This window comes from Crinia signifera, chromosome 4 (genome assembly GCF_055691185.1).
Source record: "Crinia signifera chromosome 4, ASM5569118v1, whole genome shotgun sequence".
NCBI classification, from domain to species: domain Eukaryota; kingdom Metazoa; phylum Chordata; class Amphibia; order Anura; family Myobatrachidae; genus Crinia; species Crinia signifera.
Window position 1 is genome coordinate 276,477,484 of NC_139220.1, and position 25,624 is coordinate 276,503,107.

A 25,624-nucleotide genomic window follows, 5' to 3' on the forward strand; every position below is an offset into this window, starting at 1 on the left:
GGTCAATTTGTAGCCAATAAAAACGTCTGCTAATTGGTTACTACAATAATGACCATGTCATTAATCTTGATATCTGCCAAAACAGCATGGGGGCTAATAAAATATCAGGTACTTGTTTCCTAGCATGGCGCCCACGATATTCAGTCGTATGGCATCTTATGCATTGTATCGCATCGCATGCCATATACCCGCATGCAATGCGATTTTAAATTGTATAAGCACCCTAATGGGTTTTTTCAATGGTAAATGCCCCCCCCCCCCCTATATGGTTTTTAATTGTATAAGCACCCTAATGGGTGCTTACAATGTTAAATGCACCCCCACTCCACCCCCACTATCAACGCCAACCCGAAGCGTGGCGAGCGGGGGCGGTATGCATCCTCCGACCTTTTCATACCCCACTATCCACGTTGGCGTGGAGTTGATTTTATATAGTGTGGCAAGCCACTAAGCCCTAAGCGTGGCGAGCGGACGCGTATTACTTTACATGTATTCCGCGGGGCTCGCTTCGGGAGTGGTGGCTCGCTGCGCTCGCCACACTGTCTGAAATCAACTCCACGCCAACGTGGATGGTGGGGGTATGAAAAGGTCGGAGGACGCATACCACCACCCCTCACGGGCTCGGTGCGCTCACCACGCTTCGGGTTGGCATTGATAGTGGGGGTGCTTTTAACATTGTAAGCACCCATTACGGTGCTTATACAATTTTAAATCGTATACCATTGTATATGGCATACAATGCGATGGTATACGATTTAAAATTGTATAACATCGGCTGCCATCGCGTACCATCGCATCGCATACCATCGTATGCTTATGGTATGCGATGCGATGGGCGCCGTGCTAGGAAACAAGTACCAAATATCATATCACCCTTCATTAGATCCTGCATGTTCATTTCAGGAATGTCTGCAGATGGCTGGATTCTCAAATGGCATAAGAAAGACCTCAGATGCGAATGACTACTCTGCAATAACAATAATTCAAACCCGGAAGCTAGATACATGCTATACAATTATTGGATCAGTTTGCTAATAACCGGTGGATCAGCCAACAACCAATAACCTAAGGAGCAGATGTAACAAGGAGTTATCCATCGAAACCAATCGGCTTCTATTTATGATTTTATTGAATGTTCTTCATAACTGCTACCTCAAAGCATATTGGTTGCTATGGGTTAACGTCACTCTTTTTATCACTTATCCCTCCCTCTCCTTGTCACATTGGCTCCTCCCATGAGACATTGTAGCCAAGCCATCACAACAAAATGTCAATTAGTGTTCCTTAAGGTTTAAAGAACATTTAGTCATCATTAAGTTAATGCAGAATAATTACTGAGTCAAATGCATTGAACTACTCCATTAGACAATAGTAATAATAATAACAATATTGATATTTATATAGCACTTTTCTCCCAACAGGACTCAAAGTGCTTTACCATTGTCTTTACAGCTCAAAATACAAAACCAGCTTAATAGGAGATGTCAGTGAAATGCTTGAGTAAATAGGTATGTCTTTAGTCCATTTTTAAAGGATTCTACAGTGCGAGGAAGAGAGTTAGATAGAGTTGGAGCAACAAAGTTGAAAGCTCGACCCCCATATGAATTCAGGGAGATTCTGGGTACTGTTAGTAGTACTTCTTCAACGGATTGTCGCAATCGAGTAGGACAGTAAGAAATCAGCAGCTGCTGCAGGTAACTTGGGCCCTCGTCATGTAGGGCCTTGAAAGTGAGTAAGCCAATCTTCAAAACAATAAACCATTTTACAGGTAGCCAGTGAAGGGAGTATAGCATGGGAGTTATGTGGCAAGAGCGGGGCTGGTTAGTTAATAGTCTGGCGGCTGCATTATGTACCAGCTGCAAGCGGTGCAATTCTTTTGCTGGAAGACCCAGGTAGAGAGCATTGCAGTAGTCTAGTCGTGATGATATAAATGCATGTATGACTTTAGGAAGGTCTTCTGAAGGAATTAAGTGCTTGATTCTGGCTATGTTTCTCAGATCAAAGAATGAGGATTTGATTGTGGCTGACACCTGATGTTTAAGTGTCAGGCCACTATCCAGGACAACACCCAGATTCCGCACCTGATCAGAGTTTTTTAGTACTGTGCCCCCCAGTGTAAGACCTGTCAGTTGGCTATGCTGCCATCTTGTCCTGTGATTTATCATCAGGACTTCTGTTTTATCTGGGTTCAATCTCAGCCAACTGGTGCTCATCCACTCCTGGAGCTGAGCTAGGCAGCCATTTAAGGTTGTTATTGTGTTATCAGTGCCTAAAGGACAGGTACAGTTGTGTATCATCTGCATAGCAGTGGTAGACCAGGCCATGATGTCTGATTATGTCACCCAGTGGAAGCATGTATACTGCAAAAAAGCATGGGTAGTATAGAACCCTGTGGGACACCACAGGACAACGGCACTGGTGGTGAAGAGTATACTTCCAATGAAACTCTGACCTGCCAGTGAGAAATGATTTGCACCAGCTAAGGACTGTGCCCCCCAGACCGCAGAAATTCTTCAGGCGCTCAATTAGAATCCCATGATCAACGGTGTCAAATGCTGCAGAGAGGTCCAGAAGGATTAGGATTGAACAGTCCTCCTCTATCCCTTGCATTTAGAAAATCATTGAGCACACATACCAGAGGTGTTTCTGTGTGATGTCTTCTCCTAAATCCTGACTGGAATGGATCATAAATGTCATGGGTTGACAGGTGGGTTTCTAGTTGAGTTGCAACCACTTTCTCAATAACCTTTCCTAGAAAAGGAAGATTTGATACTGGCCTGTAGTTGGTCATGCAGTCAGGGTCTAAATTAGATATTTTAAGAAGTGGTCTGACTATTGCTTCCTTTAGTGGTTCGGGAAAAACGCCTGTCTGCAAAGAGCATTGAACTATTTTTGCGAATGCAAGGCCGATTATTTCCATACACCCTAAAAGAAGCTTGGATGGGGCAGGGTCCAGATCACAGGAGGAGGGACACAATAGTCGGGAAATTCCAGCACCGTATTGTACATCCACTTGGTCAAAGATGTCCCATGAAGGCAGTTGTCTTACACTGGCAGGCTTGGTATGTTGGTACTCCTTTGGTGTCACTGTGGGGATTCCAGCCCGGATGATAGATACTTTATCTGCAAAGAATTTAGCAAACTCATTGCATCTGGACTGGGAAAGGGTTACATCAGCCTGCAGGCATGCTGGTTTGCAAAGCATCTCCACTGTACGGAAAAGCTGAGCGGGACTATTTTTTGCTGCCATGATCTCATTTGAAAGGAACTCTGTTTTCTTGCGGGTGATTGTTGATTGGTATATTCCAATGTGTTTGATTAGATTTAATTTATCCTCTGCCAGGTTTGTCTTCCTCCATCGTCTTTCAAGTATACAACCCCTTTTCTTGAGATCACGAATACTGTTGTCAAACCAGGGTGCTTGATGGTGCTGGGCTAGAGTGCCAGGGCCTGAATCGTCATACCACTCCTTGGGCGATATTTGGTAAATTCCATGGGCAAAGATCTATTTTGAGGGGTTGCGACTGAGAACCATATTGAATGGTGGTCTGACCATGTGACTGGGTTTATCTTTAGGTCAGAGACTTCTAATCCAATCTGGAAGACAAGATCAAGAGTGTGACCACTTTTATGTGTAGCAGAGGGGATGACTTGTGTGAGCCCGAGAGCATTCATTGTGCACATGAGATCTTGGCCAAGGCGTGAGAGTAGTAGTAATTCTTTTTTTGTTTAGGTGGGACTGATAATGCCAGCCTATAGTAGCATCTATTAGAGGGATACTGTGTAGGCTATAGATGAGTTATTGAGCAAAGACATGGAATGGGTGAGCGTTATGTGTGTTGGGGACTAGAGTTGGTTGGTGGAACTGCCAAGGAGCTGTATGTGCACTGCACCTATGTTGTTCTGTGAGAACCTGTGTCTTGACATAACCTTAAAGTCGGTCCTCAGGACCCCACACAGTGCACGGTTTGCAGGTCTCACAGAATCAAGTGAAATAATTAGCTCCACCTGTGGATCTTTTAAAATGTGTCAGTCAGTAATGAGTGCACCTGTCAGGTGACCTGGAAACTGAACTGTGTGGGGTGCTGAGGACTGACTTTAAGGGACTGAGTTTGAGAACCATTGAGCTATAGGGATACATCAGGATAGCGTTTGTGCTTACATAAATATACACTGGGTCTGCATATAGCACTATCTCTGGGGTGCTATTCATATATATCCAATATTCTAAGGCAGGCATGGCCAAACGATGGCCCTCCAGCCGTTGTGAAACTACACAGCCCAACATGCTTTGCAACAGTTTTAGCATTCCCTAATAGCAAAACTGTGGCATGGCATGATGGGATTTGTAGTTTCACAACAGCTGCAGGGCCATGTTCCATCCTCTTTGGGACAGCCCCGACCAGGAGTCACAGACTTCTGTTGGGCTGGTTCAGGATCATGTTAAAGATCAGATCTCCAAGTTCTAACGAACCTTGTTATATTGTATACGGCTAAAAGCAGGAAGGCATCTGGTGTGGTTCAGGACTGAGACCACTACGTACAAGTCTGTGGTAACCAAAAGAAGAAAAAAAAACACCTGTCAGGTGACCTGGAAAACATGAACTGTGTGGGGTCCTGAGGACCGAGTTTGAGAACCACTGTAATACAAATTTATGGATATTATCACTCAGAAAATGAAATACCCGGGCAAAGCAGTTCCACCTGGGAATTTCATTAAATACACGGGTCCTTTTTCTGTGTGAAAGGGCACACCCGTGTTGTAAATCCCGTGTCTCCGACCCTGGAATTGACCAGGGTCGAGGACTCGGGATTTATGACCCATGTTGACCCTTTCACACAGAAGAAATACCCGTGTTCAGCAAATTACCGGGTAGAGATTTTGAACCCGGTAATTTTGTTCTTCTGTGTGAAGGGGGGTCAGGCTGCTCCCAGCAAAGTGACATGTCATTTGAAATGCAGTGTATTTGCCGGGATTTTCAGACTTTTCTGTCTGAAAGGGGTATGACTTTGAAGAGGTGTGATTTTAATGTAAGCTTGCTTTCTTGTGATAACTGAATTCTTAACAGGGGAACACTGAATACTCATTTGCTTGTGTTTATAGTGTACTAGCTGAGATATTCAGCACGCTCTGGTTTTGTTGTGCAATTAGCATTACTGGAACTTTCTCTTGTGTTAAGATTGACAACTCTTCCAGCAGACCCAGGAGGTGGCTGCCTAGTGTCATTTTTGTTAATGTGGTTTCACCTATAGTATACCCTCCTACATGGCCCATTACATTAGGTACAAAATGCTCTGTTGCAGAACTTCCCTCTTACTCGTATGATTGCTATCATATGTATGCTGTGTAGCCATAATCCCCACACTTTTTATTGAGCAGCAATCCGATCTTTTTGTTTTGTTGGGGGGGGGGGGGGCACAATACTTTTCCCTTTTTTTCTGCATCTGTAGCATTTTGTAAGTTTTTTTATTTTTTTGCCATTTTTTGGGGTATTCCACCAACAGGAACCCAAACACTTAGTTAGTCATCGCAGACCATTTGTCATCCGTCTGTGTCATTTCCATCTAGTGGAAGGCCCAGAACACGCTCCGCGGGTCAAAGATCTGTCCGGTGTATACCAACTTGACATTGGACAGTGGTCCTGCCCACTCCAATAGGCATCCCAGACCTTTTGCCATCCGTCTCTGAAGTTCTCATCCAAATCCGTCCAGCATATGACTGGCCGACAGTCAGTATACCGACATCAGAAGCCAGGACTCCGACAGAGGGTGAGCACAAAAAAGGCCTTTGCTCGGCACTGGTTCTATTCTCCCTCTATGGCGGTCATGTACCCCACGAGGGAGAATATCCCCTGTTGGCCAGGTTCAAGACTATAGTGCAGTTGAGCAGCTGGGATTTCGGCATCTGTATACTGACTGTCGGGATCCCGACAGTCGGACAGACATCCAGCACCCCCATGGTGTGCCTGGCATACACCTCTGTGGTCAGCTCACGTATCTGAACACATTTTTTTTCTTAAACCATATGTCCTCTACCCCTTCTATATTCTGCAAGTTTGCCATATCTTGATTCCCTGACCCACTTTGTGTAGTGGCAGGAACCTTTTTACGGGCCCCCGGGACCCCCACAGGGTCAGGATTTAGGGGTCAAAGTGGCCACATATTTTTCTTAAATCCTATGTCCTCTACCCCCTCTATATGATTCAACTTTTGCCATATCTTGCCTACCTGACTCACTTTGGGCCTTATTCTAGTTTACTCTTAGAGGCAAATTTCGGTACTTATGTATTATCTGGACTCCCATGTTAAATGCACCCCATTTTTTCATACCCCTACTATCCAACTACGCATGGAGTTGATTTTATATAGTGTGGCGAGCGCAGCGAGCCACCGTGCCCAAAGCGTGGTGAGTGCAGCGAGCCCCGCGAGGGGACGCGGTCTCATAAGAAAAATGGGAGTCCAGATATTACATAAGTACATAAGATATTTTAGGTAGTACATAGATTTTGTGTTTAAGGCTCTGAAGCCTGTTTTTTTGCGTGAAATAATAAAGAGATAAATGGTCTGACTAGATGGACGGATTATTCTCTATTAACTTTCTGTCTCTGTGTATTTTCAGCATGAGCAATAATGCAACAGTGAGTGCCAAGGAATACCATAGATTCCACTAATATCATAGTATGTACAGGGATCCTAGAGGGACTGAGGTGTTTGAACAGGAATAGCAGCTGTTCCTGTGGTGGCAGGGTAATAGGTGCATCTTTGTGTGTGCATACTCAGGGATAGCAGCTATTCCTGTGGTGGCAGGGTAATGCTTGCAGGAGCAGCTTAGTATTTGCTTGCCCAGGGGCATACTGAAGAATAGCAGCTGTTCCTGTGGTGACCGGGTTATGGTTGCTGGAACATGCTCAGGAATAGCGACTGTTCCTGTGGTGGTGGCATAGTGGGTGCAAGAGCATGCTCAGGAATAGCAGCTGTTCCTGTGGTGGCAGTGTAATGGGTGCAGGATCATGCACAGCTGTTTCTGTGGTGGCAGTGTAATGGGTGCAGGAACACTCACAGGAATAGCAGCTGTTTCTGTGGTGGCAGGGTAATGGGTGCAGGGACATGCACAGGAATAGCAGCTGTTTCTGTGGTGGCAGTGTAATGGATGCAGGAACACTCAGGAATAGCAGCTGTTCTTGTGGTGGCAGGGTAATAGGTGCAGGGACATGCACAGGAATAGCAGCTGTTCCTGCGGTAGCAATGTAATGGGTGCAGGCACATGCACAGGAATAGCAGCTGTTCCTGTGGTGGAGGGGTAATGGATCCAGGGACATGCACAGGAATAGCAACTGTTCCTGTGGTGGCAGGGTAATGGGTGCAGGAACATGCACAGCAATAGCAGCTGTTCCTGTGGTGGCAGGGTAATGGGTGCAGGGACATGCACAGCAATAGCAGCTGTTCCTGTGGTGGAAGGTAATGGGTGCAGGAACACTCAGGAATAGCAGCTGTTCTTGTGGTGGCAGGGTAATAGGTGCAGGGACATGCACAGGAATAGCAGCTGTTCCTGCGGTAGCAATGTAATGGGTGCAGGCACATGCACAGGAATAGCAGCTGTTCCTGTGGTGGAGGGGTAATGGATCCAGGGACATGCACAGGAATAGCAACTGTTCCTGTGGTGGCAGGGTAATGGGTGCAGGAACATGCACAGCAATAGCAGCTGTTCCTGTGGTGGAAGGTAATGGGTGCAGGGACATGCACAGCAATAGCAGCTGTTCCTGTGGTGGAAGGTAATGGGTGCAGGAACATGCACAGCAATAGCAGCTTTTCCTGTGGTGGCAGGGTAATGGGTGCAGGAACATGCACAGCAATAGCAACTGTTCCTGTGGTGGAGGGTAATGGGTGCAGGGACATGCACAGGAATAGCAGCTGTTCCTGTGGTGGCGGCATAGATGGTGCAAGAGCATGCACAGGAATAGCAGCTGTTCTGGTGGTGGCAGCGTAATGGGTGCAGGAGCATGCACAGGAATAGCAGCTGTTCCTGTGGTGGCAGTGTAATGTGGGTGCAGGAACATGCACAGGAATATCAACTGTTCCTGCGGTGGCGGGGTAATGGGTGCAAGAACATATTCAGGAATAGCAGCGGTGGCTGGGTAATGGGTGAAGGAACATGCTTAAGAACAGCAGCTGTTCCTGCGGTGGCTGGGTAATGGGTAAAGGAACATGCTTAAGAACAGCAGCTGTTCCTGCGGTGGCTGGGTAATGGGTGCAGGATCATGCTCAGTAATAGCAGCTGTTCCTTGTGGTGCCAGAGTAGTGGGTGCAGGAGCAGTTTAATGTGTGCATGCCCAGGAATAGCAGAAGGTACTGGGCTGCGGAGTGTGAGGAGGATTAGGAATAATTTGTTTCTGTTGCTGGCAGATTCCAGATAAAAAAGAATTTGGTTTCCTAGCAACAGCAACTGATTCCCCATAATGAGTCTGTCCGTCTGCTGAGAGCTCTTCATTCCTCCTGCAGGAGCTGGAGGGGTTCTCTAGTCATCCCAATCTCCTGGGGTCTGCACCCCTATCATCACAGCTCCCCCTCCATACAGCAATGCCAGTGCAGGGGAGGAGGGGTGGGCACTGAGGAGGAGGAGGAGAGGTGAAGTACATGTATTAGGGGGAGAGGTAGAATATTAGGCAGAGAGAAAGAGAGAGACATGAAGGTGACATAGAAGAAGAGTGGGACACTATCAGAGACAGAGGTCAGTGGAAAGGTAAAGTGAGAGGAGAGATAAGGGGGCGGGGGGCAGCTGAAAGGGGGGCAGAGAGTAGGAGTCACACAGCAGACATCTGACAGTTCTCTCCTCCCTGCTTCTCTCGCTGCTTCTTCTTCTCACCATTCTCTCTACACCTGATCCCTACATGCTGACACTCTCCTGTAGTGTGACACGTAAGTGACTGTCTCTCCTTGCCTTGGCTGTCTCTGTGTCTGTTGCCCTGTCCCATCCGGTCAGCTCCCAGGGGTTTCTACAATACTTGGTAACAAACTGATTTGCTGCAAAACCAATGGTGCATGTGGTCAAGGCAGTGATAATCTGCATAGCATCTCTCTCCCACCTCATACCCACTACATGTCCTGTCATTAATGCCTTCCCTGCCAGGGGGTACATAGTGCTTCTTATACCATGCAGACAGATTGAAGATTCATTCTTTCTAGGGAACTACCCCAAGCTTTCCTAAAAACTTGCATGTTATGTTATATAAGGGGTGCTCATATTTTTATATTTTTAAACTGGCACCAAAAGTGGCAATATTCCAATGTTTTGTGATATATACAGTGTGTATATATATATATATATATATATATATATATATACACATACATACATATATATATATATATATATATATATATATATATATATACCTGCCACTGGGATGATTCATAACATATTATGGGAACCCACTGAAAGCCCCTAATCCACAGACTGCACAGATCCATTACTGATCACTGTATTTATGATAGGATGGTTAAAGGCACATTAATCCCATTATATCTAGCCAATTGCATTATTAGTTTTATCAGCGCAATAATAATATAAAACTTAACAAGAAAGCTTTGAGTACAATTTAAGCTGATTCCTGCTCATTGTGATATTTTATGTGTGGGTGCCCATACACGCTGCGATTAGCTCAGTGCATTTTGAACTAGATCGCATTGCTTCTAGTGCAAAACGCAGGTGAAGTGCTAAAGCAGTGTGCGTTTTGAACTAGATGAGATGCGATCTAGTTCAAAAAGTACCTGCAGCACTTACTTTATGTCCTTTGCGATGCGCAGGAGCGTGCATGACCTCGCAAATCAGGATCGCTCTGTGTATGGGCACCTTAAGAATGAATCGCACTGTCCTCCCACCTCTGTCTTCCCCAGATAGCCCCACAATTGTGGGCAGAATGGAAGTTCTTAGCATGTTGTTAGACATTTCCTAAGAAGGGGCCAGGAGGTTCCTCCTGGGATCACACATGGTTGCCAGATGTGTGTAAACAGCTTGTTTTTCCCCGACAGAAATGCAAATCCAAATACTGAGCGCACGCACATTTACTTTCTGGGTCACAGAAATACAGACAAATAGTCAAGTTAGTATGTTAAATACAGACAATATTTTCTTGATATCCTACTTTGGTGGGTAAGGTCCTTAAGTATTTTAATGCATCCAGACAGTGGTCAGGACAAGCATGTAGCGCAGAATGCTTCTTGTGTGAAATTTGCAATGGTTCAGAATTGATGTGATAGCATTAGCTTCTCTTTTGGGATTTGCTGACCGCAAGTGTGATGCGGTCATTACCAGGGAAGGATCGTACAGATCCCTCTCCTGATAATCTGTGCACATTGTAGGCCATAGGCTACAGCAGCTAGCAGCATCTGAAGATGGCATTAGCTGCCAGGGCCAAGCCCAGAGTAAATCTGACAGCTGGGGGCGGCCGACAGGGGGGTGCTGTGGGTACAGCTGCCCGGGCCCTGGCCTCAGGAAGGGACAGGGCAGCTAATTTTGCCCACAGCAATTGGCCGACGGCCAATTAAAATGCTTTTGAGACAGTCAGAGCTTGTGTACCGTTAGCCAATCAGAGCGGCTGTCGGTACACAAGCTCTGATTGGCTCACCAGCCGGTACTGCATTTCAATTGGCCGTAGGCATTCTGCAGTGAAGAAGCATGTGCTTAGGGACCTTCTAAGTTGGGAGGTAAGCAAAGGGGGGGGGGGGGGGAGATGGGAGCGCACTGACAGCTCATCCACCATTGGCAACTCCATTGTGCCCGGCATGACTGCTTCTGTCCTGGGAAGGTCGGATTACTGCGCAAGCGCAAAAAAAAAGCAACATCAGTCAACACTGAGAAACAGTCCCGGGCCCCAAAATTCCTAGAGGCAGCCTTTCTGACAGCATAGCAGCCCACTTATAACCTGGCAGCTGCTCCGAATGGGGCAGATGTAGTAAGCCTTAACAAGAGATAAATGCAAGGGTGATAGAGGGCCAGATGCACTAAGCTTCAAAAGTGATAAAATGGAGGGTGATAAACAGCCAGCCAATCAGCTTCTACCTGCCATGTTACAGACTGTGTTTGAAAAATGTCAGGCAGGAGCTGATTGGTTGACGGTTTATCACTCTCCATTTTATCAATTTTGAAGCTTAGTGCATCTGGCCCAAAGAGAGATAAACGTCCAGCCAATCAGCTCCTTACTGACTTTTTTCAAACACAGCCACCACAACCACCTCCTAACATGGCAGTTAGGAGGTGATTGGCTGGACGTTTATCTCTCTTTATCACCCTTGCATTTATCTCTTGGTAAGGCTTAATACATCTGCCCCAGTGTGAGAAATGGCTACTATTTGTATGTATGTGTGCTCTGAATGTACGTAGAAAAAGGAAGTAAAGAAAACATAATGCCATGTATTTGTCCAGTTGGATTCAACCAGCTCATAAACAGTTTATCAGGCAAAAAAAAGTATGTATACTTGCACCTCACTGAGGGGCACTTTTATCAACAAGTTTTAGTTATTTAAAACTTGTTGTGTATGATAAATGGTGCTCAAGTCATTCAGCCCCCAACAGTCATTTTTTGAACACATGGCAGTTAGGAACCGAATGACCGGAGCACCATTTATCATATGCAACAAGTTTTAAATAGCTAAAACTCATTTCTAAATGGACCTCTAAGGGACTTATGCAGTGTCTCATTATATGCTGATATTGATACAAATGCATGCCTCTCAACTGGCCCAAGTTTCGTGGGACAGGACCATTTTTTTTGGGACACTACTGTGACCGGCAGTGATCTGCAGTGTGCGGGAGAGGGGGTCGCAGCTAAGAGACATTTCTGCAGAGCCGTGAATAGACACCAAAAATGGGATGTGACCCTGCAATCACAGAATCAGTGAAGCTTCGCCCCTTTCTCAAGGGCCACGCCCCTTATTGGGTACAAGCACATCAAGCCGCGCGGGTGTCCTGCTTCGGGACATTAGAATGTTGGGAGGTATGCAAATGGACTTTGTTTTTCTTATGCATATGAGTCAGAGGGGTAGATGTAGGAAGCAATGGTAAGGGAGAAGTGATAAAGTGCCTGGTACTTTATCACCAGCCAGTCAGCTTCTAACTGTCCCTTTTTAAACCCAGACTGTAACTTAACAGTCAGGAGCTGATTGGCCGGAGATAAAGTACCAGGCACTTTATCACTTCTCCTCCCTTATCAGTGCTTCACACATCTACCCCAGAGTCCCAGAGTATGTGCGTCCCGATTGTTTCTAGAAAAAGACGAACAGATGTGGATGTAGGTTCTGTGGAATTCAGTGGGCTTTCCTGGGTGGTAGCAGAAATGGGCGTGCCAAAGATGCAATCACCCACACAAGAAAAGATGGTCAGGCAGAGAAACTGCACATACGATAGGGCTGGTGCAAGTTTAGATGATGCACCGAGACATTAATGCACCACCGCAAGACACTGCAAGTGGGCCTCCCAGTATTAAGGGAATCAGCCGCAGCATCCGCATTAGATGCGACGGATCCATCTGCTTCTGTGTGCAAAACTGGATCCGGCTCTAAGAGGGAAGATTGCCTTGGCAGTTACTAATACATGTGAACATGTGACAGTCACATTTTCAGTACAAAATACGATTAAATACAAAAAAAAGATATGAAACACAAGTTCAAAGCAAACATCTGTTGTTTTTCCATTTAAACATGACATGGGAATCATCTACTACTTTCCTGCAGTAGTCTTAATGGAAATGTCAATGAAGTAATGAGAATAGATGGCTACAACTTGATATAATACAGTCACCAAACTAATGAATTAAGTGCTTGAAGAGCTTGAAAGAGAATCAGAAGCAGCAGGATAATGCTGATGATAATCACAATTATTATCTTTGAGTCTGATTCATGTTTGTAAGAACAAAAAAACATGGAACTTTGGGGCCCATTTATGAACAAATGATAAAACTAATTGCATATGAGTAATGGAGTTCCAGCCAATCAGCTTCCAAACCGTATCGGTTTTTACTAGAGATGTGCGGGCTCGGATTCCTCAGATCCGAGCCAGCACGGACGTCATCAATCCAGGCCTGGATACGAGCAGCGCTCGGCGCTTCCCGCCTTACTCGAATCCGGGCGCACGGGCAAAACGTCATCGCCCGGCGTCGGATTCTCGCGATATTACGGAACCCTTAAATTCCGCAACCTTGCGCCGCCATCTTCACTCCAATCTCCGAGAAGGGAAGGGTGTGCTGCTGCTGTGTGTGGTCTCTGCTGGGGCCTGTGCTGCTGTGTACTGTGTCTCTGCTCAGTGATCAAGACATCACCATTGCAAGGATGACTGGTGCTGTGTTCTGTCTCCTTTGTGCTGGGGCCTGCCTCTGCTGAGTCTGCTCCTGTATAGTCAGTCACAGTGTGATAGTCCACTGGTGCTGCTAGTGCCACTGCCTGCCCTGCACTGCCTAGTGTCTGCTGCAGTCTGCTCTCTGCTGTTGCCACTGGCTAGTGCCTACCAGTACCTATTGCAGTATATAATTCCAGTGTGCTGTTGCCCCTGGCTATCAGTGCCTATCACAGTATATAATTCCAGTTTGCTTTTGCCACTGGCAGTGGCTACCAGTATTTTATTTATTGCAGTATATAATTCTAGTCTGCTGTTGCCACTGGCTACCAGTATTTATCGCAGTATATAATTCCAGTCTGCTGTTGCCGCTGGCTACCAGTATTATTTATCACAGTATATAAATCCAGTCTGCTGTTTCCACTGGCTACCAGTATTTATCGCAGTATATAATTCCAGTCTGCTGTTGCCGCTGGCTACCAGTATTATTTATCACAGTATATAAAAATCCAGTCTGCTGTTTCCACTGGCTACCAGTATTTATCGCAGTATATAATTCCAGTCTGTTGCCACTGGCTACCAGTATTTATTGCAGTATATAATTCCAATCTGCTGTTTCCACTGGCTACCAGTACTATCAGTCCAGGGGTGCCCACATGTGTGCTGTATCCATCCAGGGGTGCCCACATGTGTGCTGTATTTGTCCAGGGGTGCCCCCATGTGTCCTGTATCAGTCCTGGGGTGCCCGCATGTGTGCCGTATAATTCCAGGGGTGCCCCATGTGTCCCATATCAGACCAGGGGAGCTGCCCTTTTTTTTAATGAAAATAAAATTAAGGTGTTTTTTTTTTTTTACTGCAAGGGCTGTTAAATGCGCTGTAGTCCAGGGGTGAGCCAAGAGTTCTGTATAATTCATGGGGTGTTGCTAAGTAAGGTGTGCTGCTCTTTTTTATAATTAAAAGAATACACATTTTTATTTTTACTGCAGGAATTTGTCTGCCGTATAATTCCATGCCTGCCGCCATGTGTGCCGTAACAGTCCAGGGGTGCCGCCATCTGTGCCGTATAATTCCATGTGTGCTGTATCAGGTCAGGGGTGCCACCATCTGTGCCGTATAATTCCTGGGGTAAGCCAAGTCTGCCGTATAATTCATGGGGTGCTGCCAAGTGTGCTGTATTAGTCCAGGGGTGATGCTAAGCGTGCCATATCAGTCCAGGGGTGATGCTAGGTGTGCCGTATCAGACTAGGGGGGATGCTAAGTGTGCCATATCAGTCCAGGGGTGATGCTAAATGTGCCGTATCAGTCCAGGAGTGATGCTACCTGTGCCATATCAGTCCAGGGGTGATGCTAAGCGTGCCATATCAGTCCAGGGGAGATGCTAGGTGTGCCGTATCAGACTAGGGGGGATGCTAAGTGTGCCATATCAGTCCAGGGGTGATGCTAAATGTGCCGTATCAGTCCAGGGGTGATGCTACCTGTGCCATATCAGTCCAGGGGTAATTCTAGGTGTGCAGTATCAGCCTAGAGGGGATGCTAAGTGTGCCATATCAGTCTAGTGTTTGTGCCGCACACTTGTGTGGCTTATCATAGTTATCCAGCTACCTCGGTGCAACCTTTTGCCCTAAAAACAATATTGTAAGGTGTGAGCTGTTCAGAATAGACTGTAAATGAGTGGAAATGAATGTTATTGAGGTTAATATAGCGTAGGAGCAAAAAAAAAAAAAAATTCTGCGATTTTAGCAGTTTTTATGCTTTTTTAACAAAAAAATCAGAACCCAAAACCCAAGAAATCCAAACACAAAACACTTAGGAGGTGTTTTGGCAAAACCCATTAGAACCCAAAACCTCAAGGTAATCAGAACCCAAAACCCAAAACCCGAAAAGTGGCCGGTGCACATCTCTAGTTTTTACCTAGGGGGACCCTGCCCCCAAGGAAAATCCGCCATCACCAGTTAGCAACCAAGTGATTGCAGTGGCTTCCTAATGGAAGCACTATCTGCTAATCCCCTGTTACACTGTGATTGGCAGATACAGCTTCCAATGGGAAGCCTTTCTGTCAGCGCTGTTGTGCTTTTAAACTGTAGCCGATGCAGTCCGTAGAAGCCGCAGAGAAGAAAGCGGCTGATATCATTCATATCAGTTATTTGCTTGGCTGGTTTGAATGATTACTATGCAGTGTATGGCTAGCTTTACACCTGGCACTCCAGGTCTTCAGACAAAGGGGGGTTATTCAGGTTGGCTCAGTAAGCTCAGTTATTCAGTTTGGCTTAGTAAGCAGCACAAATAAAAGTCAGTCTGAACTGACTTTTATTTGTACCAGGAGATGGCCGAACAGGAGGTGGATGCTGATGTCATGTGATGTCAGCCGTCCACCACGTGCCGGCTTCGGCACACCCGCATTCATATGGGAACTCTCAGCGTTTTTCTGGGCGCACCCACTGTTTTTGTGGGTACACCCAGGAAACGATGGGCATCCCCATGTGCCAGCTCCCTGTCTGTCTCCTTCCCGCTCCCCTCCCTTGTGAAAGTCGCCAAAGGTGTTCGCACAGCGGCCTTGCACATGCATATATTTGTGTATGCGCATCCGCAGAGCTCCACCGTCATTCTCCAGACCGAATTCGGCTCTTTACGAGCCAACCTACATCACCCCCATAGGGGCAGATGGAAAGTGATCAAGTGGAAAGAGATAAAGTACCAGCCAATTAGCTCCTAACTGCCATAATGCAGGCTATTTTTGAAAAATGGCATGAGCTGATTGATTGGTAATGTATCTCTCTTTAATTGATCACTCTTCAACCCTTAGTACATCTCCCCTATACCCTCATGCATTTTTAGTGTGTATTTGCAGTAAGGAAAGAGGCAACTTAAACACAATAGTCCAACGTACTCCCACTACAACGCAAACCACTGTGTTAGTACAGTAGTAATAGGGAAGACATCAATACACTGACCACCATTTTGGTTTATTTGAGTGGGAGAAGTCACAGAAACAAACATTTGAATTATGTTCCTGTTATTATTATCTGTAGGTCAGGGAATGGCAGGATTCTGGAGTTACACACCTTGGGGCTGATGTGGAAGGCGCCAGATGTAAAATGTGATACCGAAAGACAGAATTACAGATGTGTGACACACAGCGTAATATGTTACAGGAAACGCCTCAGACTCATCAGGCAGCCTAGTTACCATCATTGTTTGGTGACTGACGTTCAATGTAGAATTAAAAAATAAATCATTTGTAAGATTGACGAAGGCACCGCTCAGAAGTCACTCAAGCACCAGAACTCCTAGCATGGGCTTTTTACAGCAATTTGGAAATAGACATCATCCCCCTAAAGCAGGGGTGGGGAACCTTTTTTGTGCCAAGGGCTGTTTGTATGGGGAAAAAAATCCTTTGGGGCCATATGTAAAAATTTCTCTTACAAATTGTCCTGCTGCAGCTGTCCCACGCTCCGGCGGCTGTTGCTGAATAGAGCTGACAGTCTCCGGCTGCTGTTAATTAAGAGGAATCTTGTGAGAACTACCGACCTCTTGCGAGAATTCCCCTGTACGTGAATCCCAGCAAAGTCGCCAGGCGGGTGGGCGGGCCACTCAGATCAGCTACGGGGGCTGCATATGGCTCCCGGGCCTGAGGTTCCTCACCCCTGCCCTAAAGCAAAGATATGTCTCATTAATAGGGAAACCCACAGCGAGGGATCCCCCATAACGTCAGATAGCACCAGTCTGTCCAGTGCGGGTCCTAATTCCTTATGGGATTTACTAAGGGGTCATTTTACTAAAGCTTCAAAAAATGAAATGAGGTGATTCTGCACATAGCAACCAATCTGATTGTGTCTATCATTTTCTCAGGTACAATAGAAAAACTCCGGGGGCGACTCCGGGATACTTTCATTTTATAAGCTCTAATCTCTTAAAGTGCAGACACGCCATGCTATGTTATAAACAGTATCGCCCAGAGCGTATGCTACGAAAGGATGTATGATGCGCGTGCCTGCGGATCGTTAGCAAACCCCTAACCCCCCCTGCTGTCTGTTTATGCAAGTCAAATTGCCAGGGAACCAATGTAGTCACTGAATATATCCCTTATCTATCCCTCCCAGTATCCCTATAGATTGTAAGCCTGCGAGCAGGGCCCTCCTACCTCCGTGTCGGTTTGTTATTGTCCAGAATATGCTGCGCTATATGAAACTATATGAAACTGTAAATAAAATAAATAAATAACGAACCGACTGAGTGAATTTCAGATCCGTGCATATCAAACTGTTTTTGGACCAGGGCCACATCTGTGGGGGGATTGTATGGTCTCCTGTTTTTGGGCTTAATTCACGTTGGCTCGGTAAGCAGCGCTGGTTACCGAGCGCTGAAACGCCAGCCCCCCACCACCACTAAATCCCATCAGTACCATGTGAGGGTATGTGGTTCGCTAACACATCCCCTCGCATGCCTCTGCTAGCAGGAGAAATCTGTCGCCGTCCATCGTATGATTTCTCCAGCCGTCACAAATCGCACAATAGATCATTGAAAGCACTGCAAAAATGTTGGCTTGTTATAAATAATGCTTAATAAATATTAAACTTTATTATCATTTACCACTTTTAACCACAGTTTTACTGTCCCTGTCTTGTAACTATATCTCCCAACATATTTTCTTCTAGAAATCACCAGCAGTGCAACACCAGCTCTTATAATGATTCAGTCCAGAAGTCGGTCTTAACTGTCCGGTAAGCCTGTCCTTTTTCATCCATTTCAGAAGTTATCATCCTTAGTGAATTATCTTTATTTATAGAGAAAGGAGGTCTTCTCTAAATGTTATATTTATACACTTCTGAAACCTCCCCCCATCCTCAACACTAATGTATTATTACAGGCTGCTAAATAATGTATACACAGATCTGAGAAGAGAGAATTCCTTGCTAAAACAGAGAGCTGTGTGCAGAAATGGCCTGTTACCAGCAGAAATCAGCTGGGTTCTAGCTCTCTTGTTTCTAGTAGAGTTTAGAAAATAAAAACAAACATCTGGAATTGCAGTGAGGTTAAGGGGCATACACACGGGGCGACTTTTGCCGATTTTCTAAGCGATCTGTCTAGATCGCTTAAAAATGAAGCACGAATCACTCCATGGCCCTTATTCAGATCTGATTGCGGTACAAATTTGTTCTCAAAATCGGCAAAATCATGTGCACTGCAGGTGGGGCAGATGTAGCATGTGCAGAGAGAGAGTTAGATTTGTGTGCGTTATTTTGTTTCTGTTCTGGGTAAAAAAACTGGCTGCATTATTTTTACAGTACAATTTAGATTTAAGTTTCAACACACCCCACCCAAATTTATCTCTCTCTCTATACATGTTACATCTGCCCCACCTGCAGTGCACATGGTTTTGCCCATTTTGAGAACAAATTTGTACTGCAATCAGATCTGAATAAGGGCCCTTGTGTATACCCCATAGCGATGGCGATGCGTCGCTGTTGCCGACTCAGATCATATGAGCATGCAGAATAAATCTAGATAGGGGGGTTTATTTTTTTTATCTTAGCACAAATGGCTTAGCCCACATCGCTATGTGTGTAAGGGTGATCTAGACACCTGGAAGTTCAAGGGAAATTGCCTAGCCTTAATTGCTTAACACACGTCAATAAGCACACATCGCTAATCAGAATCCACTTGCAAATTCATACGCAATTCCCCAACCATCAAATAGTTTTTGCCGTCTGTGTGAGTAGGTCTGAGGCTTCCACTAATCTGCGACTGAGGCAGGCTTTAAGTGGTCATCACTGACCAAACAGACCCTGCTAAGAAATGCCTGCGCATGCCTCCGTTTTTCTGACAAACCCATAATATGGCAGGTTCCACCCCCAAACGCCGGCTTCCTGCCATTCAAACTGCAAGGGAAATACCTTTATTATCCATACACAAATTTTTATGCTAATTCCCCTAGCACATGTATGATGCGTACAGTATGCATACGCAGTCATTCGATAATCTCTCCGTTTGCAAAGGATCTATTTAGCAATCTATGTTGAATTAGCCCCATAGTGTTATCTTATAGTGCCAGTTCTAATGAAGGTTATTACAGATTTTTTACTGAATCATGTCACACTGTCAAAATCCAAAAAGGATGAAATTAATAACGTAATGTCTGCAATCGGCATGGAGTTGGTTAAACATCCAAGGCTGTTGTGTGACCTTGGGAAGCATGTGACTCGGGGGTCCAATAAGGACTTATGGAAGGGCAGTGTTTAGCTGGGATATCAGGGCAGGAAAGGGAGGCGTCTTCCTCTCTTTCCTGAAGGTTTTCCCGCCCTCCCTCCCTTGTGTTATTATGGTTGGGTGGGTGTTAATCGCGTTGGCTGATAGGCAGGAAAGAACGGCAGGTGAATAGAATTAGTTCTTATTCAAATGATGATGCTACGTATATTTTTGATTTTCGGGGCGCTCGCCTCTCATTGGCTAAGGCCTGCGCTGGATCACCTGCTCGGGGACAGCGACCCCACACTGATGGGTGGGTAGTCAATGCAGTAGGTCGAGCGAATACCGCTTGTTAGGGTAGGCTTGATTACGTATGCAGATTGTGTGGGTGGAGCTTAGTTAATTAGCCGTTCTTTCTGGGCCACCATTAATTAATTAATTATTAATAAATTAATCTAGCTTAAAAGTGCTAAAATAAATCAGCTAACAATTTCTGCCAAACCTAAGTCTCAGAGTCTTTATTTCAGGTTTAGTTTGTAAGTCTTGAAATGTGATGTATATACATGCTAGAGGGCACACACATTAGGGACCTTATTTTGGTTCATTCTTTCTGACAAAATCCTTCTTAGATGGGCAAAACCATGTGCACTGCAGGTGGGGCAGATGTAACATGTGCAGAGAGAATTAGATTTGGGTGGGGTTTTACTTCAAAGTGAGATCTATATTGCAGTGTAAAAATAAAGCAGTCAGTATTTTCCCTGCACAGAAACAAAATTACTCACCCAAATCTAATTCTCTCTGCACATGTTTCATCTGCCCCCCCTGCAGTGCACATGGTTTTGTCCATCTAAGAAGGATTTTGTCAGAAAGAATGAACCAAAATAAGGCCCTAGATGCTAGGATGTTTAGATAATTTCTAGGTGTTTCTATGGCAACAACAACTCTCATGGATGGAATGAGAGATGGTTGGTATATTAACCTGTAGAGTTGATTCTGGAGAATTGCCCAGGTGGAGTAGGAATAGTCGTTTGCATGTGTGAAGGTCCATCTTGGTGTAGCAAAGCCTCCTCTCAATACAATGGCATTACAAGTGTTTCGAGCGCAGCGAGGGGACGCGGATTACTTGGCGTGTGTTCCGCGTCCCCTCGTGGGGCTTGCTGCGCTCGTCACACTTCGGGAACGTTTTTCACGTCCCCTCGCCATGCTTCGGGCTTGCCACATTTAATAAAATCAACTCCACGCCGACATGGATAGTGGAGGTATGAACAGGTCGGGAGGACGCGTACCTCGTCCGCTCGCCACGCTTCGGGCAGACGTGGATAGTGGAGGGGTGTTAAATCGCATTGCATCAAATCGCATGCAATTTACATGCGATGTGCGATGCGATAGTGGGGGCGTGCTAAATCACATTGCCCGCAAATCGCATGCAAATCACGAGCAATGCGATCCGCGGGCAGTGGCGCCATGAAACTACACAAGTAGGGCTTCCCTAATACAAAAACATGCAAATACAAAGCCACCCGCATATTTACTTACAGGTGCGGTGTGGCCGGACGGGTGGGCGATGGAGCCGGGAGGATGGAGCCTGGGCGGGTGGCGTCGGGTGATGGTCCGGGAAGAGCGGAATGCAGGCGGGCGGGCAAACGGTCTCATGGAGGCGGACGGGCGGTCTCATAGAGGCAGACGGGCGGGCGGTCTCATGGAGACAGGCGGCCGGTCTAATCCTGAAATCCCAGGATTGGAAACCCTGGCGTTTTAGGGGCCAAATCCCGGGATCCCGCCGATCCCGAGATTGGCCACCCTATACACAAGTACCATAGGAAAATGTAGAATTACTCAGTAATGATAATTGCCAGTGATAGATATTGATATTGGGCCTGATTCAGCATGCTTGCAGCAGCTTATCACATGTGATCCTTAATCTCCACAGCGGGACTCTGCCGGCTGCGGGAGGGACACAGGAACGTCCCCAAAAACCGGGACGTTCCTGCATTTAGCGGGACAGTTGAGAGGTATGCAATGGCAGTATAAAAGGTACATTGCGACCAATGGTCACGGTGTCCATCTGAGACTGCAGCCTGAGTAAATATAACCTTACTCAGGCTGCCTGTCTTAGTTAGGTTTGCAAAGGCATGGAAACTGTGCCTGGTCACTCTTGAAAAATGATGGCGACACCCCTTTTTACAGAAACGTGGGCCACCCCAGCCTTATCCACAAACACCTCTTCTTTTCAGTCAGGCAGAGTCATTCGCTGTTCTGTGTAGTGATCACAGGACACTTCCTGCGCACAAGCAGAAAGCATCCTGTGCATGTGCAGAGCCGCACCATCGAGCATAATGCGGGTTCCATCAAAGCTGAATTATCCCCATTGTCACGATATGTTCACTGTTCATTCAGTTCATCGTCTATTTCTCCTTTAAGAGCCAAGAATTATTTTGCGCGGTCATTTTTAGTATGTTGTTTGGATTATAGGTTGTTTGGATTATAAATGGGTTGTTTTGTGCTCTGCAGGTTATTCCCGTCAGAACACCACATTATTATCAGAAAATGGAGGACTACCTTCGCCTTCTCTACCTAAATGTGTCTGGACATCTGGGCCCCAACTGGGAACGGGAGGACCCTTGTACAGACTCAGTTGGCAATGTAACCTTCCTAGTGGTGGCATACAGTGCTCTCATAGCGGTGGGGCTTATTGGAAACTCTTGCCTGGTCTTTGTTATTGCTCGGCAGCGAGAAATGAGAAATGTCACAAACATTTTTATCGCCAACCTGTCCTGCTCTGATATACTCATGGCTTTGGTTTGCCTGCCCGTCACTGTAATCTACACCCTAATGAACCGCTGGATCCTTGGCGAAGCACTCTGCAAAGTCACACCATTTGTACAGTGTATCTCTGTCACAGTCTCTGTACTGTCACTGGTCCTCATTGCTTTGGAAAGGCATCAGCTCATAATTCACCCAACCGGTTGGAAGCCCTTACCATGGCATGCTTATCTTGCAGTTGCTGTAACCTGGGCTGTGTCGTGCTTCATTTCCTTGCCATTCCTCTCCGTCAGCATACTAACCAAGCACCCATTTCAGAACCTTTCATTGCCGTTTGATCCTTTCATTGACCATTATGTTTGTACTGACAGTTGGCCTTCTGAGCACCACCGCTTGGCTTACACCACCTGTCTCCTGCTCTTCCAGTATTGTCTACCCCTGCTACTCATTCTAATGTGTTACCTTCGTATCTTTCTGCGGCTGCGGAGGAGAAGAGATGTGGTGGAAAGAGCAGGTGGTGGGGATTCTGGAGGTCGTAGGGGAGGCCACCGCAGGGTAAATATCATGCTACTTTCCATTGTGGTTGCATTTGGTCTTTGTTGGCTTCCACTCACTGTTTTCAATGCTCTCTTCGATTGGGACCACGAGCGCATTTCAGCCTGCTACCACAATCTGATATTCTCGCTCTGCCACCTGTCAGCCATGGCATCCACTTGTGTCAATCCTGTCATGTATGGTTTCCTTAACAGCAACTTCCAAAAAGAAGTGAAGACCTTGATTCTCCGCTGCCGGTGTGCAGGGGGTCGGGACAGATATGAGACTTTTCCACTCTCCACCGTAAGCACGGAGGTGTCTAAAGCTTCTCTGCAAAGTGTGAGCAATGGAAACACTGTATAAAGCTGGCTTTCAGGAATCAGGTGTGGTCAACTGGGTGGTATTTCAACCGGAGCGGTAAATGTAACCGTCTTTCCCTTCCAATGCCGAGGGTCAAAATGCTGCTTCTTGGAAGTTCTCACTACTTGCCGATGTCACAAGCCTTTAAGTTCCTTGCTACAAGATTGTGACACTTATGTTGTTTAAGTGGCCTCAAAGACTTTACAACAAAAACAAATGATAATTTCACTAATATTATTAGCCCAGCATCCAACAGCATGCACACCTGTGTTAGTGAGTCTTGAACTTTGACCTTTTATTAGATATTGCTGTGAAAATCCAGGGCTGAGAAATACTGAGGTAATATCCACCACAATTAACTTTTGACAATGAGCTTTGGTACCACAAAATGTCTCTTGTGGAAACAAAGATGGAGGTAGATAGGACATGTATGACTACAGGATATTTTGGATCTTCACTGCAAATATTCCCCAAAGCTGGACAGCTCCTTCACAACTTGCACTAAAAGGCTGGAAATCTCTCAGATTGTGGGTTGCATGTTTTATAATAAAACATGAGAATATACTAAACACCTTTCCCATCACAAAGATATGAAACTGACAATTGTTTCCTTGTAGATAACTGCAAATATTATCATATGGAATATATATAATATATATACATCTGAGCCCGCGAAAGGCTTGATCGCGCCTCCCATCATCTGGACATCTTGCAAAGACATTTAAAGATTTTAAGATGGCGGCTCCACCCGCAACTGCTAAACCATATATATCAATATTTACATTTACACAGAGATGTTTTATAACTTTTATATTATATATCCACTGTCATACATTGTGTGTATGGGGTGGTCTTTAGATGTCTGCTATTGGACGAAATGAGGCACACTAAAGTCTTACCTGTACCTATGAATGAATGTGTGCTATCATGCGTGAGGTGTGTTTGCTGTGTGAATATAGGGTTGCTTGTGTGTGAGGGGAGGCTGGCACTTTACCTATGTTGTACTTTACCTGTTTACATACTTGATGTTAAATGCGGCACTGTCTGTACATGCTGTGTGTGTGCCTTGGGCAGGCTGGCACTACCCCGGCAATACATGTGCTGGGTACACATGTATGTTCTTGCATTGTTTGAGGTGAGCTGCCAATATCTGCCACGTGTGCTATACCCATACAAATAGTACACATTCTAACTTGATACGAATAATAATACTTTACCACTTCTCTGCACAAATATGAATTTACTGAAATAAATCTTTGTTGTAGTCATGAATGCCTATTACATTTGTACATGCCATAACATAGCAGCATGCCTAGATGACAGCAGTCCCTGATTCGCAGATGCAGAGACAAGAGCTGAGCAAGGGAAATGTCGGTTTCATACCTTGCTCTAGGTGAGATGTACTAAGCCTTGAATGCGATAAAATAGGGTGTGATAAACCACCAACCAATAACAGTCATTTTCAAACACAGCCTGCAGGGCTGCCATCATAAATTGTGCGGTCTGGAACCGACAATATAGGCAGGCCCCCCTCCCTTGGGCACCAGCGAGCCCCGCAAGGGCGGCGGAACGTGTACTCACATCAGCGTGGAGTTGATTTCAGATAGTGTGGCGAGCGCAGCGAGCCACCGAGCCCGAAGCGTGGCGAGGGGATGTGGAATACCGTGGATAGTGGGGGTATGAAAAGGTCGGAGGATGCGTTCCGCCGCCCCACGCGAGGGGATGCGGAATACCGTGGATAGTGGGGGTATGAAAAGGTCGGAGGATGCGTTCCGCCGCCCCTCGCGGGGCTCGCTGCGCTCCCCACACTTCTCCCATCGCACGGTAAAAATGTACCATGCGATGCGATTTTACTACGTTAGCGTACGTAGAAAATCTGGGCGCCGTGCTAGGAAACAAGTACCGATTATTTTATATACCTTTTCCAAGGGTGGGCTGGGGCTGCAAAACGCTGATCTAGATAATGGATCCCAGGCACTGGCAGGCTGCACCACTCTGCTTCTTGCTCCCTCCCTTGTGACAGCAGCTGCACTAGCTCCTCATCCTCTGTCTGGTGCGCGGCGTGACATCACAATGTGGGTGGGGTGTGCTGAAACTGAAATTTAAATTGCAGTGTAAAAATAATGCAGCCAGTATTTACCCTGCACAGAAACAAAATAACTCACACAAATCTAATTCTCTCTGCATATGTTATCTGCCCCACCTGCAGTGCACATGGTTTTGTCCATTTTGAGATCTGAATAAGGGCCTTAGGTCATGGAAAGGATTCCATGGATTAAATGGAAAAAGATTTAGTTCTAAGATCTTCCGATAGGGGAAAATATGGCGCAGTACTAGAAAACTAAAAGTGCCAATTTTTTACTCGATTGCCCTGAAATTTCATATCCAAACACAGAGAAGTACACAGGTGAGCAGGCAGCGTGCATAAATATAAATCTAAAGTTCACATCGGG

The 25,624-nt window shown here is 45.8% G+C and overlaps 1 protein-coding gene across 5 annotated transcripts; it reads left to right on the forward strand.

Moving 5' to 3' along the window:
- The first annotated feature begins 8,173 nt into the window (after positions 1–8,173).
- On the forward strand, positions 8,174–24,439 carry LOC146075419 (neuropeptide Y receptor type 1-like). 5 transcript variants are annotated; one of them, XM_083184629.1, is made up of 4 exons: positions 8,750–8,916; positions 14,315–14,453; positions 17,984–18,049; positions 22,026–24,439. In XM_083184629.1, the coding sequence occupies exon 4, from the start codon at positions 22,062–22,064 to the stop codon at positions 23,172–23,174; it is 1,113 nt and encodes a 370-aa protein (XP_083040755.1). In that variant the 5' UTR covers positions 8,750–8,916; positions 14,315–14,453; positions 17,984–18,049; positions 22,026–22,061; the 3' UTR covers positions 23,175–24,439. The 5 variants fall into 5 exon arrangements, with proteins under 5 accessions (XP_083040758.1, XP_083040756.1, XP_083040755.1 ...); XM_083184632.1 differs by lacking the exons at positions 8,750–8,916; positions 14,315–14,453 and adding an exon at positions 8,174–8,740; XM_083184630.1 differs by lacking the exons at positions 8,750–8,916; positions 14,315–14,453 and adding an exon at positions 8,174–8,728.
- The last annotated feature ends 1,185 nt before the right edge of the window (positions 24,440–25,624 follow it).

Coding starts and splice junctions, on each gene's coding strand:
- LOC146075419 (XM_083184632.1), top strand. CDS start 22,062: ATGGAGGACTACCTTCGCCTTCTCTACCTAAATGTGTCTGGACATCTG.